This window comes from Tenebrio molitor, chromosome 4, assembly GCF_963966145.1.
Source record: "Tenebrio molitor chromosome 4, icTenMoli1.1, whole genome shotgun sequence".
Taxonomy (NCBI): Eukaryota; Metazoa; Arthropoda; class Insecta; order Coleoptera; family Tenebrionidae; genus Tenebrio; species Tenebrio molitor.
Genome location: NC_091049.1, coordinates 2617201 through 2634649, shown reverse-complemented (window position 1 = coordinate 2634649; position 17449 = coordinate 2617201). Strand labels below are relative to the sequence as shown.

Here is a 17449-nt window from a genome sequence, read left to right as displayed (position 1 = left end):
TTTATCTTCCAGTTTATTCAAGGTTTACGCCATTATCATTATCTTTTCATTTTTCTTATTTTGCACGACATAATTCTAATTCTAATCTTAATTTGGGGAAAATGGTTTTAAGGTGTGATCAGTCTACTACGAAGATATTACAGTGAGCGGCAAAAGTATGGAACAAATTCCTTAAAAATTAAACAAAATTTGTTTTAAAAAAATCTTTGAACAGGTCAATTTGAGTTTATAAAAATACATATTTTAGTACCTACCAAAGAAAATTCCAAGCAGTCATTTGTTTTTGAGTGATGACATCATCGATCCTTTTTTTAAATGGAAACCCCTTATTTTTTTTCATGATTCTGATAGCCTCTTTAATTGTCTAAATGACAGTATAAAAATTTTGTTATCTCACATAAGGAAATTTTTGAGAAAAAAAAAATAAAGTTGGAAAATAGTTATTTTTATATTAAGTGCGTGAAGAGAGTGTTTTTTGTGCATGAAAAGGTCTTTTACGCCGAGACGAAGGTCGAGGCAGTATAAGCCTTTGAATGCACAAAAACATCTTCACGCACGAAATATAAACAATATTTTTTCTATAATTGATTCAAAAAATTGAAATTAAAAATTCAAATTTTTGAAGGAACTCTGAAGTTTCAATGCAGTGACCATGTTGCTAGGTAACTAATAAAAACAGTGCGTGAAGTGAAACACAGAAATAGTCGTGTGCGTGAAATCGCATTTCACACACTGTTTTGTATGGTTTCTATGGTTTCGATCTTACTAACAATGCAAAAAAAATACAGGTAAAAAATGACCCACTTCATGCACGGATAACTATGCGTGAATTTCAATTTTTTAAATCAATTATAGACAAAATAAATTTTATGACGAACAAAAATAAGTCAAAAAATCAAGTAGGTAAATCACAGAGTCAAATGTTACTGTCAATTTCATTCGATTGTGTTTTTTTTTTTTTTTTTTTTTTTTCTATTTCATACCTTTTCCTCGAAAAGATACTATAATAAGTTAACACAACATAAATATATACATACATAAATATAAACTATAAAAAATAAATCTCTTCCAGTGGGGTAGTCTCGGGTAGGGCACCACGAATGCTGGCTGCGTTTCCTCGTTGGATAGCCAAAGAAATACGTTGGCGAAGGAAATATTTCGCCTTCAAATCACCGCTTTCAGCTATTAATTTTGAACCGACGTTATCAATAAAGGAACTTGCTTCTTTGCACCAAGGACCTAAAGTTTCGAAAGCAAGAGCTTTGAAGATGAAGTTAGCAGATTTTAAAGATTTATATTTATTGTGTTTTTTAACACATGCAATTTCTGCTGCGGCTCCAGAACACATTGATGTATGGTTTAAGTATGATGACGCTAGGGTATCAACACAAGTAACGTCCCATATAAGACGTTGACCCTTTGACCACGGAATAAGGGTTGCTCCGTCTGGTCTCTTGCCATCATCACGAGATAAACCATTGGGTTCAAGGGTGCAATGAAAATGAGCGGATGATAAGGCTCGTTGAATAATAGAATTAAGTTCATTGTGTCTTGGAATTCTTCCCAAGCTTTTAACGCAGCTAAGACCGTGAAAACCAGTTTCGTTTGGCATAGAACAACGACTACAAATATGGTTTTCAAAAAGACGGCAACCCAGTCTAAGGCCAACAGAAGTTTGAAAATCTTGCTTGTCTAAACAAGTACCGATGTTCTTAGATGGAAATGCATGTAACCAAGCACCTGATTCACGTTGTTGGATCGCTTTAAAACGTGCTTTGTCAAAATCTGAGTCAAATTGAAGTTCACTCTCAATGATTCTTTTTATATTTATCAAATCCCAGGATTTCTGAGTTTTTAAACTAGATGGAGTTTCGTTATTTACTGATAGCCACTTATTCAAAGCTTCCTCATAATAGTGTACTTGAATCTTAATATCCATAAAGGGGAGTAAAGAAGACATAAGATCTTGAACACCATGAGAAGAACTAAGGAAAGCCGGAAGACAAATATCAGAAATTCTACGAATACCCAATCCACCAAAAGAAATAGGGAGAGTTGCTTGTAACCATTGTTTGGTATTTAGACAAATGTTTAAAATAGATTCAAGACTTTCTTTGAGTAAAGAGTCCATATCTTCTAGTAAAGAAGAGAATTTCCAAAGAGCACAAGTACGCAGAAAATATGACATTTTTGGAATGAAAAGGCAATTTTTTAAAAGAAAATAAGCCACATGTGGATTAATTTGTTCGAGTCGAGAAATAAGAAGATTCAATTTATGTTGTTTGATTTTGAAATGATGGACATGAGCTTCTTCAAAAATTGGAGCTCCTAATAATTGAAGGTCATCTTTTGAAGTTATACGAATACCTGGACATATTTTTTCGAATTTACTAACAATACTTGAGTCGATACGTTGAGAACAAAAGAAAATTTCACATTTGCTTGTATTCACCTTAAGACCAATTTCAGCAGCCATTTTAATGATAGTATGAAAATCGTTTAATACAGTTTCGGGCGAATCTGAAAGAGTGGCATCATCTAGATACCAAATGTTTAGTTTCGAAAGTAAATTATTGACCAAAGGTTGAACTGTAATACTAAAAGACATTGGACCACAAGGATCACCTTGCTGAACACCAACCTCTGATGATATTGTTTTATTACCAAAAAAAGCAAAGAAGGGAACCGATAACTTTGGTATAGAAACGGATATATAAGTGGAAAATTATTTTTAATTGGGATAAGCATACTATCTCTCTCGATAGAATTAAATGCATTTTCAAAATCGATTTTAAGTAAAATGTTATCTCTATTTTCGGGAATGTTGATAAATGTACGAACTGAATGTATTGCTGCTTCGCAGCCTCTTTTTGTAGCAACACCAAGTTGGTGAGGAGCTAAGTATGATTGAATTTGATTGCTCTGGTTAACACAAACTATGCGAGCAACTAGTCTTCTCAAAGCACAACCAATAGCTATAGGTCTGATACCTCCATCTTTCTTTGATAATGCACAAAGAGATGCACCATAAAAGATTGGCTGAATTTCTTCAGGAATCTTAGCAGCGAGGATAAAATTGCAAAAGCTAGTTAATGAAGTCAAAGCTCTTTTACCAGCTTCTCCAGCGGAGAAGGAAATCATGTCCTTTAAGAACTGTGGTCGCATTCCGTCGATTCCAGGTGCTGAGCCGTTTTGAAACGAATTGATGCCTTTTAAAACTTCTGACTCGTTTAAAGACAGATTATGATTATTATTTTCAGGAGGATCAGGATACGAAAGATGACGGGAAGGTTTTGGGTGTTTCTTTTTCAAAGCTTGAAATACAGTATCATCAAATGAGGCCAATGAATCTTCAGAGCTTAATAGTTTGATTGCTCCTTTGATGTCAAAATCGTTGACTTTTGCTTCGATCCTTGTTGATAATGATTTAGAAATATTTTTTCTTGATTTTGAATTTGTTGAAGGTGGGTTATTAAAATTTGAAATGTTAAGCTTGATTTTAGAGGTTAAGTTTTTGGTATTAGATTCGTTGATATTAAATGCTTTGTAAGAAAAAAGAAGCAAATTTTCCCATGCAACAGCTGAGTTCGTTTTGACGCAATAATTGATGACAGAAGACAGTTTATCAGCTGAGGAATATCTTGCTCCCTTCGGAATTCTTCTTATAGTATGAATTTTTTGTTTATACGCCATTAATTTTTCAATAATAGAATTTGTTGGTGCGAATCCATTATTACTAACGTCATTTATTTGCTCTTGATGGAATTTTTCAATATGTGTCTTGAGTCGTTTCTGATCTTTAAAGAGGTGTTTAGGTGAAAATGGGCAAGCTATTTTACCATCAAAATCTTGAATTGAAGAAGATATTTGTGATTTTTTGATGATTTGACCAGATTTTACATCTGTATCCGTATTTTTAGGATCTTCATAACTATCTTCATCACTATCATCTGCAGCATATCTATAAATTGGTCTGAAGTATCTACCAAGAAGTCTGTTAAATCCAGGAAGACCGCTTGAAGTTGAAGGTGCTACTGGATTAGCAGACGGCGAGGACTCAACTTAAGGATGGCACTTGCTGTTATGAATTTTCAAACCTTTGTGATTCTTTAGCTTCTTGTTACAGTTTATACAAACTGAACTGTTATTCCCTTGTAGCGAAAAAAGGTTTTCGTAGGAAATACATGTTTGAGATTGTGACAGTGACATTAAGGATTCGATTGTGTTATTTGTTTTACAAAACGTTTTCGAAAATGACTCATTTAACAAAAATACAACGTATAGAAATTTTAATTTTGATTGGGTGCTGTGATAAAACTAAAACAGGGGGAATTTCTTCATAAACTTGCTTATTGTCAACAAACTGGGGGATGGCAATTCAAACATTTAATTCCATAATTTTAAGTACTTACTAACACAGTTTTTGACTTGTTTTTGTTCGTTATAAAATTTATTTTTTCTCAAAAATTTCCCTATGTATGGTAACAAAATTTTTATACTGGCGTTTATACAATTAAAAGGGCTATCAGAATCAAGAAAAAAATAGGGGGTTTCCATTTAAAAAAAGTATTGATGACGTCATAACTCGAAAACAAATGACTGCTTGGAATTTTATTTTGTATTAGAATATGTATTTTTATAAACTAAAATTGACCTGTCCAAAGATTTTTTTGAAAAAAATTTTGTTTAATTTTTAGGAAATTTATTACATACTTTTGCCGCTCACTGTATAGGTATAATTATAACAAGTGAAGAACGAAGAAGTGAACGATTTATATTTTGTGTCCATTAATTTACATACTCCTAATTATTTGTAATTAAATTTATTGTGCTAAAATTGAAGTAAATTGTTTTATTGAATTATAAACAATTTTCAATTATAATAGATCCTGAGTAATTAAAGTTGCTACAAGTTTCTTGAGTTTTCTTCTATGACCTCTGAAGATGTGCTCTTTTGAAAACGGGGTTTATCTTCATTTGCATATTTCCATTTCAAATCATAAATTTAGGCCTTTCTATTTTAGTTTAACTGTCCTTAAATATTAAATTTAAAATAACAAATAGTCATGTTCGATTTAAAACTTCCCTTTCTTCAATGAGTTTTTACCTATTTTTGTAATTTGTTATTTTCAGTGTACGAATGCATAAATTATTTCTGAAAATTTTCCCAGCCCAAGAATGTATTAATTTATTAAGTACTCATGAAAAGCGACAAAAAATTTAATGAAACTAAATCACATGCACGTGAGAGAATCTATATGAACATAGCATACCGACACAAAGTAATTACTTGAGGAGATAATTTTTTGATGATAACACTTATTTTTAAAATACTTTTGCACGAAAGAAATTGCCGTTTATTTATTTTTGTTACCATAGGAACCATATCAAATCCACATTTTTCAGATGTTTATTGCTGATGTACGATTGTCAGTGCTGTTAGCTTTTAATCTTAAAAGCTTAAATAATAATGCGTCCGCACTGATCGAGGCGCGTGGTTAATCTGCTGGGGTGCGGCTCGCACTTAAGAATGTGTAAGACTAGCACTATTATGCAGAATCACCACTTGGACACGTAATGCGGTACGTTTTGGCGCTAACAAGTGCAATCTACGAAAAAATCAAAACAAAAGGACATTTTCGAAAAAAAAAAATTTGGTAGTTTTTATGACTAATTGTAGTTGGTTCAATGTTGCTTCACAATAACCAGATCTATCTTTCAAAAATTTGGAGCTTTTCTATCTTCGTTTTGTGTAACAAGAGAATTTTCTTCACTTCATTTGCAAGACAAAGGACTGAGTGAGTATCTACTCTAGCTTTATTCACAACAAAAAAATAACCAGCGAAAGTATAAAACCGTTTAACAAAAGAAATACAAGTTATGCTCCATCAAAAAGTTCAGCGAGAGGTACTTTCTCCAAGAATCTGTTAAACAAATTTCCGTAAGCTTGAGCATAACTGTCAGAGAAGATGGGCATAAAATAGACGAGAACTTTTTCCCAGTTTGCGGTTAGTTCATGACTAAATGCGTCATCCAAAATCTTGTCCTTGAAAAAATTTCCAAAATACAATTTTATAGATCGTGGGTCCATCACCATCTTGCTGTCAATCACGAGTAGATAATCTCGATTGTCCTTGGTGTACTCTTCGAATGTAAAGTTAAGCGTATACGTCACATTTTCTGAAATTATCTTGTCAAAGAATTTCTTTCTGGATACGAAAACAGGAACTTACGTATAGTGGTCAACCCGGATCCTGAGGTGTCAATTGGCAAAAGAAACAATACACCCTTAGTTTCATAGTCAAATTCGTTACGAATTTCGGGATTGGTAATGGACATCCTCAAGGTCTTATCTTCGAAATTCATTCTATTGAAGAAAGTGTACTTCTTTCGGAACGCAACTCTTTTTACAATACTTACGTTGCTGTCAAGTCGGTGATTTTGGTGTGACCCGAAATCCTGTTGTTTTTGATTTTGGTGTCAAACTCAGGTTTCAGTCCGGCTTTGGGGAAGAAGAACGGCATGAAGAACGGTTCCAAGCTTGGCAGGTTGTACTCTTCCATTGGTTTGTCCAGTTGGGTGATGGCGTTCTTGATGGCTCCAGACAAACAATCGTTGAAATCAGTTTTTCTTTTGTCGCATTTTGTAAATGGTGAAGCTGAAACAATCACAGCCTTAAGTGAAGAATTTTCTCCGAAGAAATCATTTACGCAGTTTAACAAGGTTGCAAACGTTCGCCAAACACAAGACACATAAAAATAGGAAAGTCTTCATTTTGAAATGGTGAGACAGTCTGGGAATAGGTGTGCTTTCGTCTATTTATATAAGAAGAATTGCTTAAAACCCCATTTGTAAACTTGTTGCGGATTCATATTAACAAATCAACATTCTTGTTTCTTTTTCTTTTCTTTATGTTCCAGTTTATTCAAGGTTTGCTCCATTATATGTTTCTTCATTTTTCTTATTTTTCACCACAAAATTTTTAAAATCATATCCTGAACTAAAGAAAAATATTTTTTTCTCCCTTGCATCTGTATCTTCACCTCGGTGGGTCCATTCATCAGGCATTAAATCCGACTCAGAAGAGTTACATTTTATGATTGCTGTTCATAACACCGCACGGTTCTCAAAATCCGTTTCCGATGCTGCTTCAAAAATACTTAATTTTGGTGGCAATAGAAACAATTTCACTTTTCTTTTCATCTTGAACTAATAACCAGACGACCACAGATGCAAGACACAAAACAACAAATGACAAGTGGTTATTGCGAAGAGTAGAAGATTTGTCTTGTTTAGACTTGTACTTTGGCGAAATCAGCTTTTTGACAACAATTTGGGAATTATTAAACTGACATCAAGATTAGTTCGAGTCGTAAATAATTCATAGACAAAATAATTACAATGCTGAATCTACCATGTAACGAAGTTCTACTGTTTTAGGGACGGAAAGATTCATTTCTGTTGAAAATATTCAAATATGAATTGACTTTTATTTATTTATACAATAATCATTCATCATGAATAAACATTACAAATCAAACACCATCGAACAAGTCAATGACAGGTACTTTTTCCAAGAAATTGTTAAACACATTCCCATAACCTTGGGCGTAACTGTCAAAATAAATGGCTTTAAATTCTTCAGAAACTGTCTTCCAGTTTTGGTTTACTTCTCGATTGAATCCGTCATTTAGAGTCTCATCTTGGAACAAATTTCCAAAATGGAATTTCCACGAATCTGGTTGCGAATCCACTTTGCTCTCGATCACTCCTAAATAATTTTGATTGTCCTTGGTATACTCTTCGAATGTAAAGTTAAGCGTGTACTGCGCATTTTCTAAAATTATTAATTTCTGAAATATAATTAATTTTTGGTGCGTCAAAAGTACTTACGTGCAATTGCAAGTGCAGGACCTGAAGTGTCAATTGGCACAAAAAACATTACTCCTTTAGCTTCATAGTCCAATTCGTAGCGAACTTCAGGATTGGTGATTGTTATGGTCAGTGTCTTATTTTCGAAATTCATTCTGTTTGTAGAAATGGTAGTTTTTATTAGGCCGCGCTGTATTGTCATTGCTTACGTTGCTTTCAAATCGGTGATCTTGGTGTGGCCGAAGATCCTGTAGTTTTTGAACTTGGCGTGAAAATTATTTTTTGTTCCGGTTTTGGGTAAAAACATTGGCAAGAAAAGTGGTTCGAAACTTGGCAAATTATATTCCTTCAGTGGTTTGTCCAGTTGGGTGATGGTTTTCTTGATAGCTTCAGATAAACAGTCGTTGAAATCCATCTTGTTCTTGTCACATTTTGTAAGTGTTGGAGCTAAAACAGTCACAGATTTATGTGAAGAAATTTTGCCAAGAAATTATTTACGCGGTGTTGTAGAATTACAAAAGTTCACCAAACACAACACACTAAAACATGCTAATGTCTTCATTTTGAAATGGTCGTTGTTGTCAACACTGCAAGAAAAGATGTGTTGTCTTGTATTTTATACGTGGAGAAGAATGATTCAAAATCACATTTGTAAACTCGTTGCAGACGTTCCAAAGACTGAATTTTTCTGACTGGTTTTTTATTGTTTATTTTCCAGTTTACTCAAGGTTTGCATCATAATATCTTTATTAATTTTATTACAGATAAGATGACTTAAAAAACTGGTCTAAACTTAGTCAACTTAATTTCAGTGTCTAATCTGTCGTAGAAAAGTTAAATAATCTCTATGAGCCAATGTGCTGGAGTTTCAAGAGAAGGAGGAATGAATGAAAGAAACTGAAAGCGTGGTGATCTATGATATCAAAAACGGTTACAGCCTTCAAAAATGCTTTTTTTTATAACTTACACTTTACTACTTTACTTTATTTTACCCTACGGGCTTTAAAGGATTCCTATACTTTATACAGTTCTAAATAAACTTACAAATTCAAAAATCATTCTTTTTTCTTTTTTTTTAAATTAACCTACATTTTCTTTTATTCCCCACCCCTCTCCTTCTCTATCCTTTCCCTCCTCTTCCATACCTCTTTCATCCATCCTATCTCTCTTCCGTCTTCGTTCAGTATTTCTCCCCGTTCCTTTTCCTCCCTTTCTCTCATTTCACCGCATCCTCTCCACATGTGCTCGATCGTCTCTCTCTCCTCACGGCACATCCTGCACATTCTTTCCTCCTCCTCCATCCAGTACTTGTTTTCTCTCTCTTCGTTCCCACATCTAAATCTCGCCATCATTTTCCTTTCTTTCGTGCTCTCTCTCCCCAGATACACCGGAACATCTTCTGTCACGCACCTTTCATACTCCCTGTTGTACCTCGCTTCTCTGATTCTCTCCCTTCTCTCTTGCTTGTCCGTATCTCTGTCCCTCTCGCTCAGCTCCGCACACATCCATCTTCCTTCCTCTCTCATTCTTTCCACTTCCTCGCTGGCATACCCGTTCCTCCTACAGTACTTCTCTCTCTGCATTCTTCCCTTCCGCCCATTCTGTCCTCGAACTTTGCCGCTCTCTTTCCCGCTTTTACTCTCAGCTTGCTCCTCTTGCACTCTTCCCTCACTATGTACCCTGGTGTTTCTCTGTCCACTCCTAGCACCCATCTCAAATATTTCTCTTGCACCCTCTCCACCTCCTCCCGTTCCTTCCATCCCCATATCTCTGCTCCGTACATCAGCACGCTCTCCACCATGCTCTCGAACATCCTCATTCTCCTCCCGAACTCGCCTCCCCACATTCTCTCTCCTATTCCCCACACACATCCAACTACCTTGTTCGCCTTCCTCACTACCTCTCTCACTTGCGCCCTGACTGTGGCTCTCTCGTTGAAGGTGTAGCCCAGGTACTTAAACTCGCTCACATTGTCCACAGTACCCCTTCCCTTTCTAACCCTGCCTGACTATCCGGCAACACTCCCTTTTCCTCGATTTCCCTCTTCATCCTTTCGCTCAAAACAGACGCATACAACTTATACCCCGTGTTCAGGAGAGTTATTCCTCGGTAGTTTTCCGCTCTATTTTTCTCGCCTTTTTTAAAAATTGGGCAGATTACGCCTTCTCTCCAGTCCTCCGGGAATCCCTCTCCTCTCCATACCCCATTCATCAGTTCCACCATTCTCTCTACCATTCTTTCAGTCCCATACATCCACGCTTCATTTTGCACCCCGTCCCATCCCGGTGCCTTTCTCTTTTTCAAGTATCTTATGTGTTTTCCCACCTCCTCCGCTGTGATTTCTGTTTCCTCCATCACCGTCTGCTTCTCTTTCCTTTGTGTTCCCACATTTCCTTCTTCTTTCCTCCCTTCCAGCAGTTTCATGAAGTACTCTTCCCATTCTTGTATTGTTATTTTCTCGCTCACTGGTTCCTTTTTCTTCCTCTCTCTGTTTATGTATTTCCACACCTCCCTCTCTGTTCTTATTTCTTTTATCTCTTTCTCCTCCCTTTCCCTCTTCTGCTTCTTCTTCTCTCTACATCTCTCTCTGTATCTTCTTTTCGCTTCTAGGAATCTGCTTCTGTCAATTTTGTTCCTCCTCCATCCTCTCAACGCCTTTACCACTTCCCTCTTTGCTTGCTCACATTCTCCGTCCCACCATCCATTTTTCTTTCCTACCCTTTTTGCTCCCCTTACTATCACCTCCTTTTTCTTCGTCGCTTTCTCGATCACTTCCTTTAGCTCTGTCACCATCTTCTCTATTTCCTGCTCCTTGAATGTTGCTTCCTCCAGTCTCCTCCTGTACTCTTTCACTCCATGTTCACTCCACACTTTTACTATCACCTTCTTCTCCTCCTCTCTCATTTCTCCCTTTTCCTTTTCTTCTTGGTTCGTTCCCTCTATGGTAATTTCTAGAGGGAGATGGTCGGAGTCCACTCTTTCTCCCACTTTGAACTCTTTCACTCTCTCCCATGCTGCCTCATTTACTATTGCGTAGTCTATGACTGTTTCCCCCCTGCTGCCTACGTATGTCACTTCCCCTTCCTCATCCCCTCGTTTATTCCCGTTCAGCACTTCCCATCCATTTTCTTCTATCCACTCTATCAGCCTCTTCCCCTCTGCATTTTCCACTTTGTCTTTCGTTTTTCTTCTCCCATCCCCTTTCTCTTCTTCCCAATTTCTGGCTCCTCTCTCTCCAATTCTCCCGTTAAAATCACCCCCTAACAGCATGCATTCTTCCCTGTCCATCTTCATTGTGTTCTCGACCCGTCTTGTTGTTTTCCTCATCTCCTTGCTATATACTGTTACTATTTTCCACCATTCGTTATCTATATGAACGTTTCTTTCCATGTATCCTTCTTCTTCCCCCTTTTCTTTTTGTTTCTCTTCAATTCCCAACTTCACCCCTGTTATTATTCCCCCTGCAGCTCTTCCTCTTTTTCTTTCTCTTTTTGCCTATTGTCCTTCCCATTTGTATTCTTTCGGTAGCGTCCTTTCTACTTTTTCCCAGCTCTGTTTCTCCACCCAAGTCTCCACCAGTCCCACTACCTCGAATTGTCGTACATAGTCCCAAAATTCATCCCCTCTTTTTCTTAATCCCGCTACGTTCCAATATAATACTTTTGCTCCTTTCCTCCCTTTCGTACCTTGTTTCTCTTGTTCCCCTTTGTGCTTTCCTTCCGTTTTCCCTTTTTTTTTGTCCATCTACCCTTTTCTTTATCCTTTGTCCATTTCCGTTGTCTCCCTTTCCTCTATCTCCTCTTCCTACATCTACTGAAAAACCTCCAGTCTCCCCTTTTCTTCATTCCATCTCATCTGCACCCCCTCTATGGTTATTTTTATGTACCCAACTTTTAGATCTTTCCCTTGTCTCTTTTCTTCTCTGGCGATGGCTCGTATTTTTTTCTGTATTTCCCTCTCCTTCTTTGTGGGGTCGTTGTCAATAAATATTTTCTCTGTTGCCCTATTTCCTCTCAATTTTCCTTTCTGCTTCATTACCTTCTCTTTCCCACTCCACTCTTCCATTTGCACTAGTATTTGGTCCTTGTTTATGTTGTAGCAATCTTTAACTTTCGCTTCCCCTATGTTTTCTTTTATAAACTTTTCTACTTCCTCTCTGCTCTGTTGCTTGTTACTTCCCTCACTTCTCCATCCCGTTATCACTATGTTATTTTTCCTTCTTCTTCTTTCTTCATTCTCCATTTTCGTTTCCAGCCATGCTACTCTCTCCGACATGCTGTTTTTCTCCTCCTCCCATTTCTTTTCTTTATTCTTAAATTCTTCCCTTCGTTGTTCTATTTCTCTTTTGACATCTTGATTCTCTTTTCTCAGCTCCTTTATTTCCTCTGTAATTTCCCTTTTCACTTCCTCCAGCTTTTCCAATATCTTTTCCATTTCCCTGCCTAATTTCTTCTCCACTTCCGATGACCTTGCGGTTTTTTTACTTGTCCCAAATACCTCTTCTTTTTATAACTTACATCTCTTCTTGTAAATTAAATGGTTCTTCATCTTCTTCATTATGAGTTTCTGCTTTTTCAGCTATTTCGTAGAAAGAATCAACTTTGAATCTTGCTTTTTTGGAACAGATTTTGCATTCTTATTGAGTCACATCAAATCTTGCTTTTCTAACAAACTTCATTTCTTTCTAGAAGACTTAATTCATGATTGATTTCTTTTTTGGAAAAGCTCTAGGTCAGCTTTACAATATCTGTACAATAAAAAATCCAGAAAATATTTTTAAACATTTAAATCTTTGTAAATTTCCAATTAACAAAAGAAGAATTCTGTTCATGTTAGTCCAAAAAAGAAAGTTTTTTTTTGCTTGGTCAACTCTGTAATTTTCATTTCTTGTGAAACAGAAATCTTGGCAGAGACACTAAAGGCAAATATATTTGGTAAAATTAACAAACTTGGATCAAAGAATATTTATTTAAAAGAAGAGGAGATACAGATTATAGACCATCAAAAAGCTCAGTGAGAGGAACTTTTTCCAAGAAATTGTTGAAAACTCTTTCATAACCTTGCCCATAACTGTCAAGGTAAATAGGAAAAGCGTACTCAAGCACTTTCTTGGTGTTGGCATCGAGTTCTCGATTAAACGCTTCGTTTAAAATCTTGTCCTTGAATAAATTTTCATAATGGAACGTCATCGATTGCACGTCCATCTCCAGTTTAGTGTCGATCACCAGAAAATAATTTTGTTTGTCCTTCGTGTAATCCTCGAACGTCAAAGTAAACATGTAAGTAGTATTTTCTGAAAGAATCTGTGAAGTTTCTTCATCTTTGATGCGTTATGTAACAACACTCACTTGCAGTAATAAGTGCAGGACCTGAAGTATCAATTGGCATAAGAAACATCACACCTTTAGTAGCATAATCGAATTCGTAGCGAACTTCTGGATTTGTGATTGCCATGGTCATTGTTTTGTCTTCGAAATTCATTCTGTTTAGAAAAATGACACTTTTTGAGAACGCGATGGTCATGACGCTTACCTACGTTGCTTTCAAGTCGGTGATTTTGGTGTGACCAGAAATCTTGTAATTCTTCAATTTCTTGTCAAAATTTCCGTTCTTGACTCTTTTGATTAAAATCATAGGTAGGAAAAACGGTTCGAAACTTGGCAGATTGTACTCTTCCACTGGTTTATTCAGTTGAGAGATGACGTTCTTGATGGCTTCAGATAAGCAATCGTTGAAATCAATTTTTCTCTTGTCGCATTTTGTAAATGTTGAAGCTGAAACAATCACAGCCTTAAGTGAAGAATTTCCTCCGAAGAAATAATTTACGCAGTTTTACAGGGTTGCAAAAGTTCACCAAACACAAGACACATAAGAATACTAGTGTCTTCATTTTGAAACGGTGTGACACTCTGGGAATAGGTGTGCTTTTTTCTATTTATATAAGAAGAATTGATTAAAATCACATTTGAAAACTCGTTGCAGCCGCATAACAACAACTCAACTTTCATGCCTTTTTTTTTGTTTATCTTCCAGTTTATTCAAGGTTTACGCCATTATCATTATCTTTTCATTTTTCTTATTTTACACGACATAATTCTAATTCTAATCTTAATTTGAAGAAAATGGATTTAAGGTGTGATCAGTGATCACTCTACTAGGAAGATATTATCTAATTGTAACAAGTGAAGAACGAAGAAGTGCATTATTTATCCTTCTGTCCATTAATTTACATACTCGTAATTATTTGTAATTATATTTTATTGTGCTAAAATTTTAAGTAAATTATTTATTGAATTATAAACACTTTTCAATAATACAGGGTCATTAGAAATGATTGTCCCATCGCAGTTGGCGTTGAAAACCCACACAAATTTGTGATGTGCCGCTAGCTTCGCAACGTTAGACAAACTAGCAGACAAATTTACACTACCGCCAGCAGCGCTACCTGTCGGGGATGCTAGTCTCACTCATGTTATAAAGCTTGCGGCACATTCAACTACGTCACCAACGCCTACTGCGATGAGACAATCATTTATAATGACCCCTTAATTGCTCCTCAGTAAGTAAAGTTGCTACAAGTTTCTTGAGTTTTCTTCTATAACCTCTGAAAATGTGATTCCCTTTTGGAAAAGAGATTTATCTTCATTTGCATATTTTCAGAAGATTTCTGGACTCTCGTTTTGACAATAAAAGTTATTTTAAAAATCTTTTTGTACGAAAGAAATTTCCGTTTATTTATTTTGTTGCCGTAGCAACCACATCACATGTACATTTTTCAGATGTTTATTGCAGGTGTACGATTGTCAGTGCAATCTACGGAAAACCAAAACAAAAGGACACTTTCGAAAAAAAATTGAAATAATTTGTTAGTTTCTATGACTCGTTGTGGTTGGTTCGATATTGCTTCACAATAACCGGACACATCTTACAAGAATTTGAAGCTTTTCTATCTTCGTTTTTTGATAAAGAGAATTTTCTGCACGTGAGTCCATTTCCAACACAAAGGACTGAGTGAGTACCTACTCTAGATTTATTTACAAAAAAAGAACAAAATTTTAAAACCATTTAATATAAAAAATACAAGTTATACTCCATCAAAAAGTTCAGCGAGAGGTACTATCTCCAAGAATCTGTTGAAGAAATCTCCATAACTTTGGCCATAACTGTCAAAGTAGATGGGCATAAAATAGGCAACCACTTTTTTCCAGTTTGCGGTTAGTTCATGACTAAATGCGTCGTCCAAAATCTTGTCCTTGAAAAAATTTCCATAATGTATTTTCATCGATTGCGGGTCTATCATCAACTTGCTGTCAATCACCAGTAGATAATCTTGATTGTCCTTGGTGTACTCTTCGAATGTAAATTTAAACGTGTACGTCACATTTTCTGAAATTATCTTGTCTTAAGTATTTCTTTCTGGATAAGTAAAGAGAAACTTACGTATAGTAATCAACCCGGATCCTGATGAGTCAATTGGCAAAAGAAACAATACACCCTTCGTTTCATAGTCAAATTCGTAGCGCATTTCGGGATTGGTGATCGACATCGTCAAAGTTTTATCCTCGAAATTCACTCTATTGGGGAAAGTGATACTTCCTTCGGAACGCAACTCACTTAAATACTTACTTTGCTGTCAAGTCGGTGATTTTGGTGCGTCCAAAAATCTTGCAGTTTTTGAGTTTGGTATCAAATTCAGGTTTCAGTCCGGCTTTGGGGAAGAAGAACGGCACGAAGAATGGTTCCAAACTTGGCAAATTGTACTTTTCCATTGGTTTATCCAGTGAAGAGATGGCGTTCTTGATGGCTCCAGATAAGCAATCGTTGAAATCAATTTTTCTCTTGTCGCATTTTGTCAATGTTGAATCTGAAACAATCACAGCCTTAAGTGAAGAATTTCCTCCGAAGAAAAAATTTACACTGCTTTACAGGGTTGCAAAAATTCGCCAAACACAAGACACAAGAAAATAGTAAAGTCTTCATTTTGAAATGGTGAGACACTGAGAACAGGTGTGCTTTTGTCTATTTATATAAGAAGAATTGTCTAAAATCCCATTTGTAAACTTGTTGCGGACTCATATTAACAATTCAACTTTCTTGTTTTTTTTTTCTTTATCTTCCAGTTTATTCAAGGTTTGCTCCATTAGATTTCTTAATTTTTTTAATTTTTCACGTCAAAATTTTTAAAATTGTAATCTGAACCAGCGAAAATAGCTATTTATTATGCAAGACGATAAAATTGTATTTTATCTTCGAGAGCTCGAGAATCGTGTACAGGGTGATTCACGTAGCCCGTTCGTTAGAAACTTTCTAATTTCCCAAAATCGTATTAATATGAAAATTGGTAACCGACTATAATCGACTACTCCAAGTTTAAGTGAAATATTTTCAAAATGGTGACACTTCCGGAAATACCGGAAATCGACGCCATCTTTGTTTTTTTAAATAGAAAGGTCCCATTTTGATTTCAAATTTTGATTCTACGTTAAATTTTGAGATTACAATGTCCTTTTATCAATACTTATCTGTCATCATTCTTGACCTATGTCATCTTTTTCGCAAAAAAGCGGGGTTGCAGGGCTTCATTAAAAAATTTATAACTCCTGAACCATTGATTTTTTTTAAATTGAATTCCTAAGGACCTGGCCTATCTGTTGTGTCATTAGTGGATGTTTTTTATATTTCATATGCCTACTGCAATTTTTCAAAATTGGTAATCAAAAAATGTCGAAAACTTCATTTTTTTAAATGGCAACTACCATTTCTAACGATAGATATAAATGTAAAATTTAATTTTACCACTTTTATTAACTTTGTGTGTGCCTATTCCCAGCCGTTTTGGCGTAATTTCTATTATTTGAATAAAAAAATATTCTTTTTTATCAAGCAATTGTTTTATTTGAATTTTTATTCAAAAATCGCATGCAATGAAAAGCAAATAACAATAACATAATAAAAAATAAGCAAATTAATTAAAAAATATTTTCCATGAAAATTTTAATTTACATTAAAATTCAAATAAAAATTGCTTGATAAAAAAAAAAATTTTTTGTTCGACACTGTCAGAATTTTCTCCTGTGTGAACGGATTTTGATAAATTTGACAACTTGTCAAAACGAAACGTCAAGCTAATTTTAAAGATTTTCAGCGATTTGGAGCCTTTGGGAGGCTCGTCGAACAAAAAAACGTTGTATTCAACTCGTTCTTGTGTAATTTGGGCTTTTTTTGGCACTCGTGGACCTTTAAAACTCTAGTTTCACTCGAGTTTTAAACTAGCCCACTCATGCCAAAAAAAGCCCAAATTACACACAAACTCGTTAAATAAACTACTATTATTCAAATAATAGAAATTACGCCAAAACGACTGGAAATAGACATACACAATGTTAATAAAAGTGGCCTTAAAATTAAATTTTACATTTATATCTACTATGAAAAATGGTAGTTGCTATTTAAAAAAAATGAAGTTTTCGACATTTTTTTATTATCAATTTTGAAAAATTTCAGTAGGCGTATGAAACATAAATAAAATGTCGCTAATAGCGCAAGGAATCGGCCAGGCCTTTAGGAATTCAATTTT

At 35.3% G+C, this 17449-nt stretch overlaps 3 protein-coding genes and 3 long non-coding RNA genes across 6 annotated transcripts; all 6 read right to left on the bottom strand.

Moving 5' to 3' along the window:
* Positions 1-5795: 5795 nt before the first annotated feature.
* LOC138128713 (uncharacterized) lies at positions 5796-7191 on the bottom strand. Its single transcript, XM_069044910.1, has 4 exons — positions 6711-7191; positions 6421-6658; positions 6234-6367; positions 5796-6180 (listed from the first exon to the last, which is right to left on the bottom strand). The coding sequence occupies exons 1-4, from the start codon at positions 6772-6774 to the stop codon at positions 5879-5881; spliced, it is 738 nt and encodes a 245-aa protein (XP_068901011.1). The 5' UTR covers positions 6775-7191; the 3' UTR covers positions 5796-5878.
* Positions 7192-7470: 279 nt separating this feature from the next.
* LOC138128714 (uncharacterized) lies at positions 7471-8566 on the bottom strand. Its single transcript, XR_011158871.1, has 4 exons — positions 8371-8566; positions 8082-8319; positions 7894-8027; positions 7471-7837 (listed from the first exon to the last, which is right to left on the bottom strand). It is a non-coding gene; the product is annotated as an uncharacterized lncRNA (long non-coding RNA).
* Positions 8567-8680: 114 nt separating this feature from the next.
* Positions 8681-11166, bottom strand: LOC138128201 (golgin subfamily A member 6-like protein 25). The gene is made up of 4 exons (XM_069044389.1): positions 9877-11166; positions 9512-9826; positions 9018-9461; positions 8681-8692 (listed from the first exon to the last, which is right to left on the bottom strand). The coding sequence occupies exons 1-4, from the start codon at positions 11164-11166 to the stop codon at positions 8681-8683; spliced, it is 2061 nt and encodes a 686-aa protein (XP_068900490.1).
* Positions 11167-11682: 516 nt separating this feature from the next.
* On the bottom strand, positions 11683-12306 carry LOC138128200 (ribonuclease Y-like). Its single transcript, XM_069044388.1, has one exon. It carries the CDS (start codon positions 12304-12306, stop codon positions 11683-11685), a length of 624 nt encoding a protein of 207 aa, XP_068900489.1.
* Positions 12307-12821: 515 nt separating this feature from the next.
* Positions 12822-13854, bottom strand: LOC138128697 (uncharacterized). Its single transcript, XR_011158859.1, has 4 exons — positions 13699-13854; positions 13409-13646; positions 13221-13354; positions 12822-13165 (listed from the first exon to the last, which is right to left on the bottom strand). It is a non-coding gene; the product is annotated as an uncharacterized lncRNA (long non-coding RNA).
* A 1068-nt stretch (positions 13855-14922) lies between these two features.
* LOC138128698 (uncharacterized) lies at positions 14923-15941 on the bottom strand. The gene is made up of 4 exons (XR_011158860.1): positions 15789-15941; positions 15499-15736; positions 15313-15446; positions 14923-15258 (listed from the first exon to the last, which is right to left on the bottom strand). It is a non-coding gene; the product is annotated as an uncharacterized lncRNA (long non-coding RNA).
* Positions 15942-17449: the final 1508 nt, after the last annotated feature.

Bases quoted from the DNA above. Each gene is read 5' to 3' on its own strand.
- LOC138128713 (XM_069044910.1), bottom strand. From the start codon at position 6,774: ATGAAGACTTTCCTATTTTTATGTGTCTTGTGTTTGGCGAACGTTTGC. The intron at 6,659-6,710 runs GTAAATGATTTC...TGATTGTTTCAG, and splicing joins TTGCAACCTTGTTAAACTGC to CTTCACCATTTACAAAATGC. The intron at 6,181-6,233 runs GTAAGTTCCTGT...AGATAATTTCAG, and splicing joins ATCCGGGTTGACCACTATAC to AAAATGTGACGTATACGCTT.
- LOC138128201 (XM_069044389.1), bottom strand. From the start codon at position 11,166: ATGAAGATGGACAGGGAAGAATGCATGCTGTTAGGGGGTGATTTTAAC. The intron at 9,827-9,876 runs GCAGGGTTAGAA...AGCGAGTTTAAG, and splicing joins GAGTGTTGCCGGATAGTCAG to TACCTGGGCTACACCTTCAA. The intron at 9,462-9,511 runs GTAAAAGCGGGA...AATGGGCGGAAG, and splicing joins GCAAGAGGAGCAAGCTGAGA to GGAAGAATGCAGAGAGAGAA.
- LOC138128200 (XM_069044388.1), bottom strand. From the start codon at position 12,306: ATGGAAAAGATATTGGAAAAGCTGGAGGAAGTGAAAAGGGAAATTACA.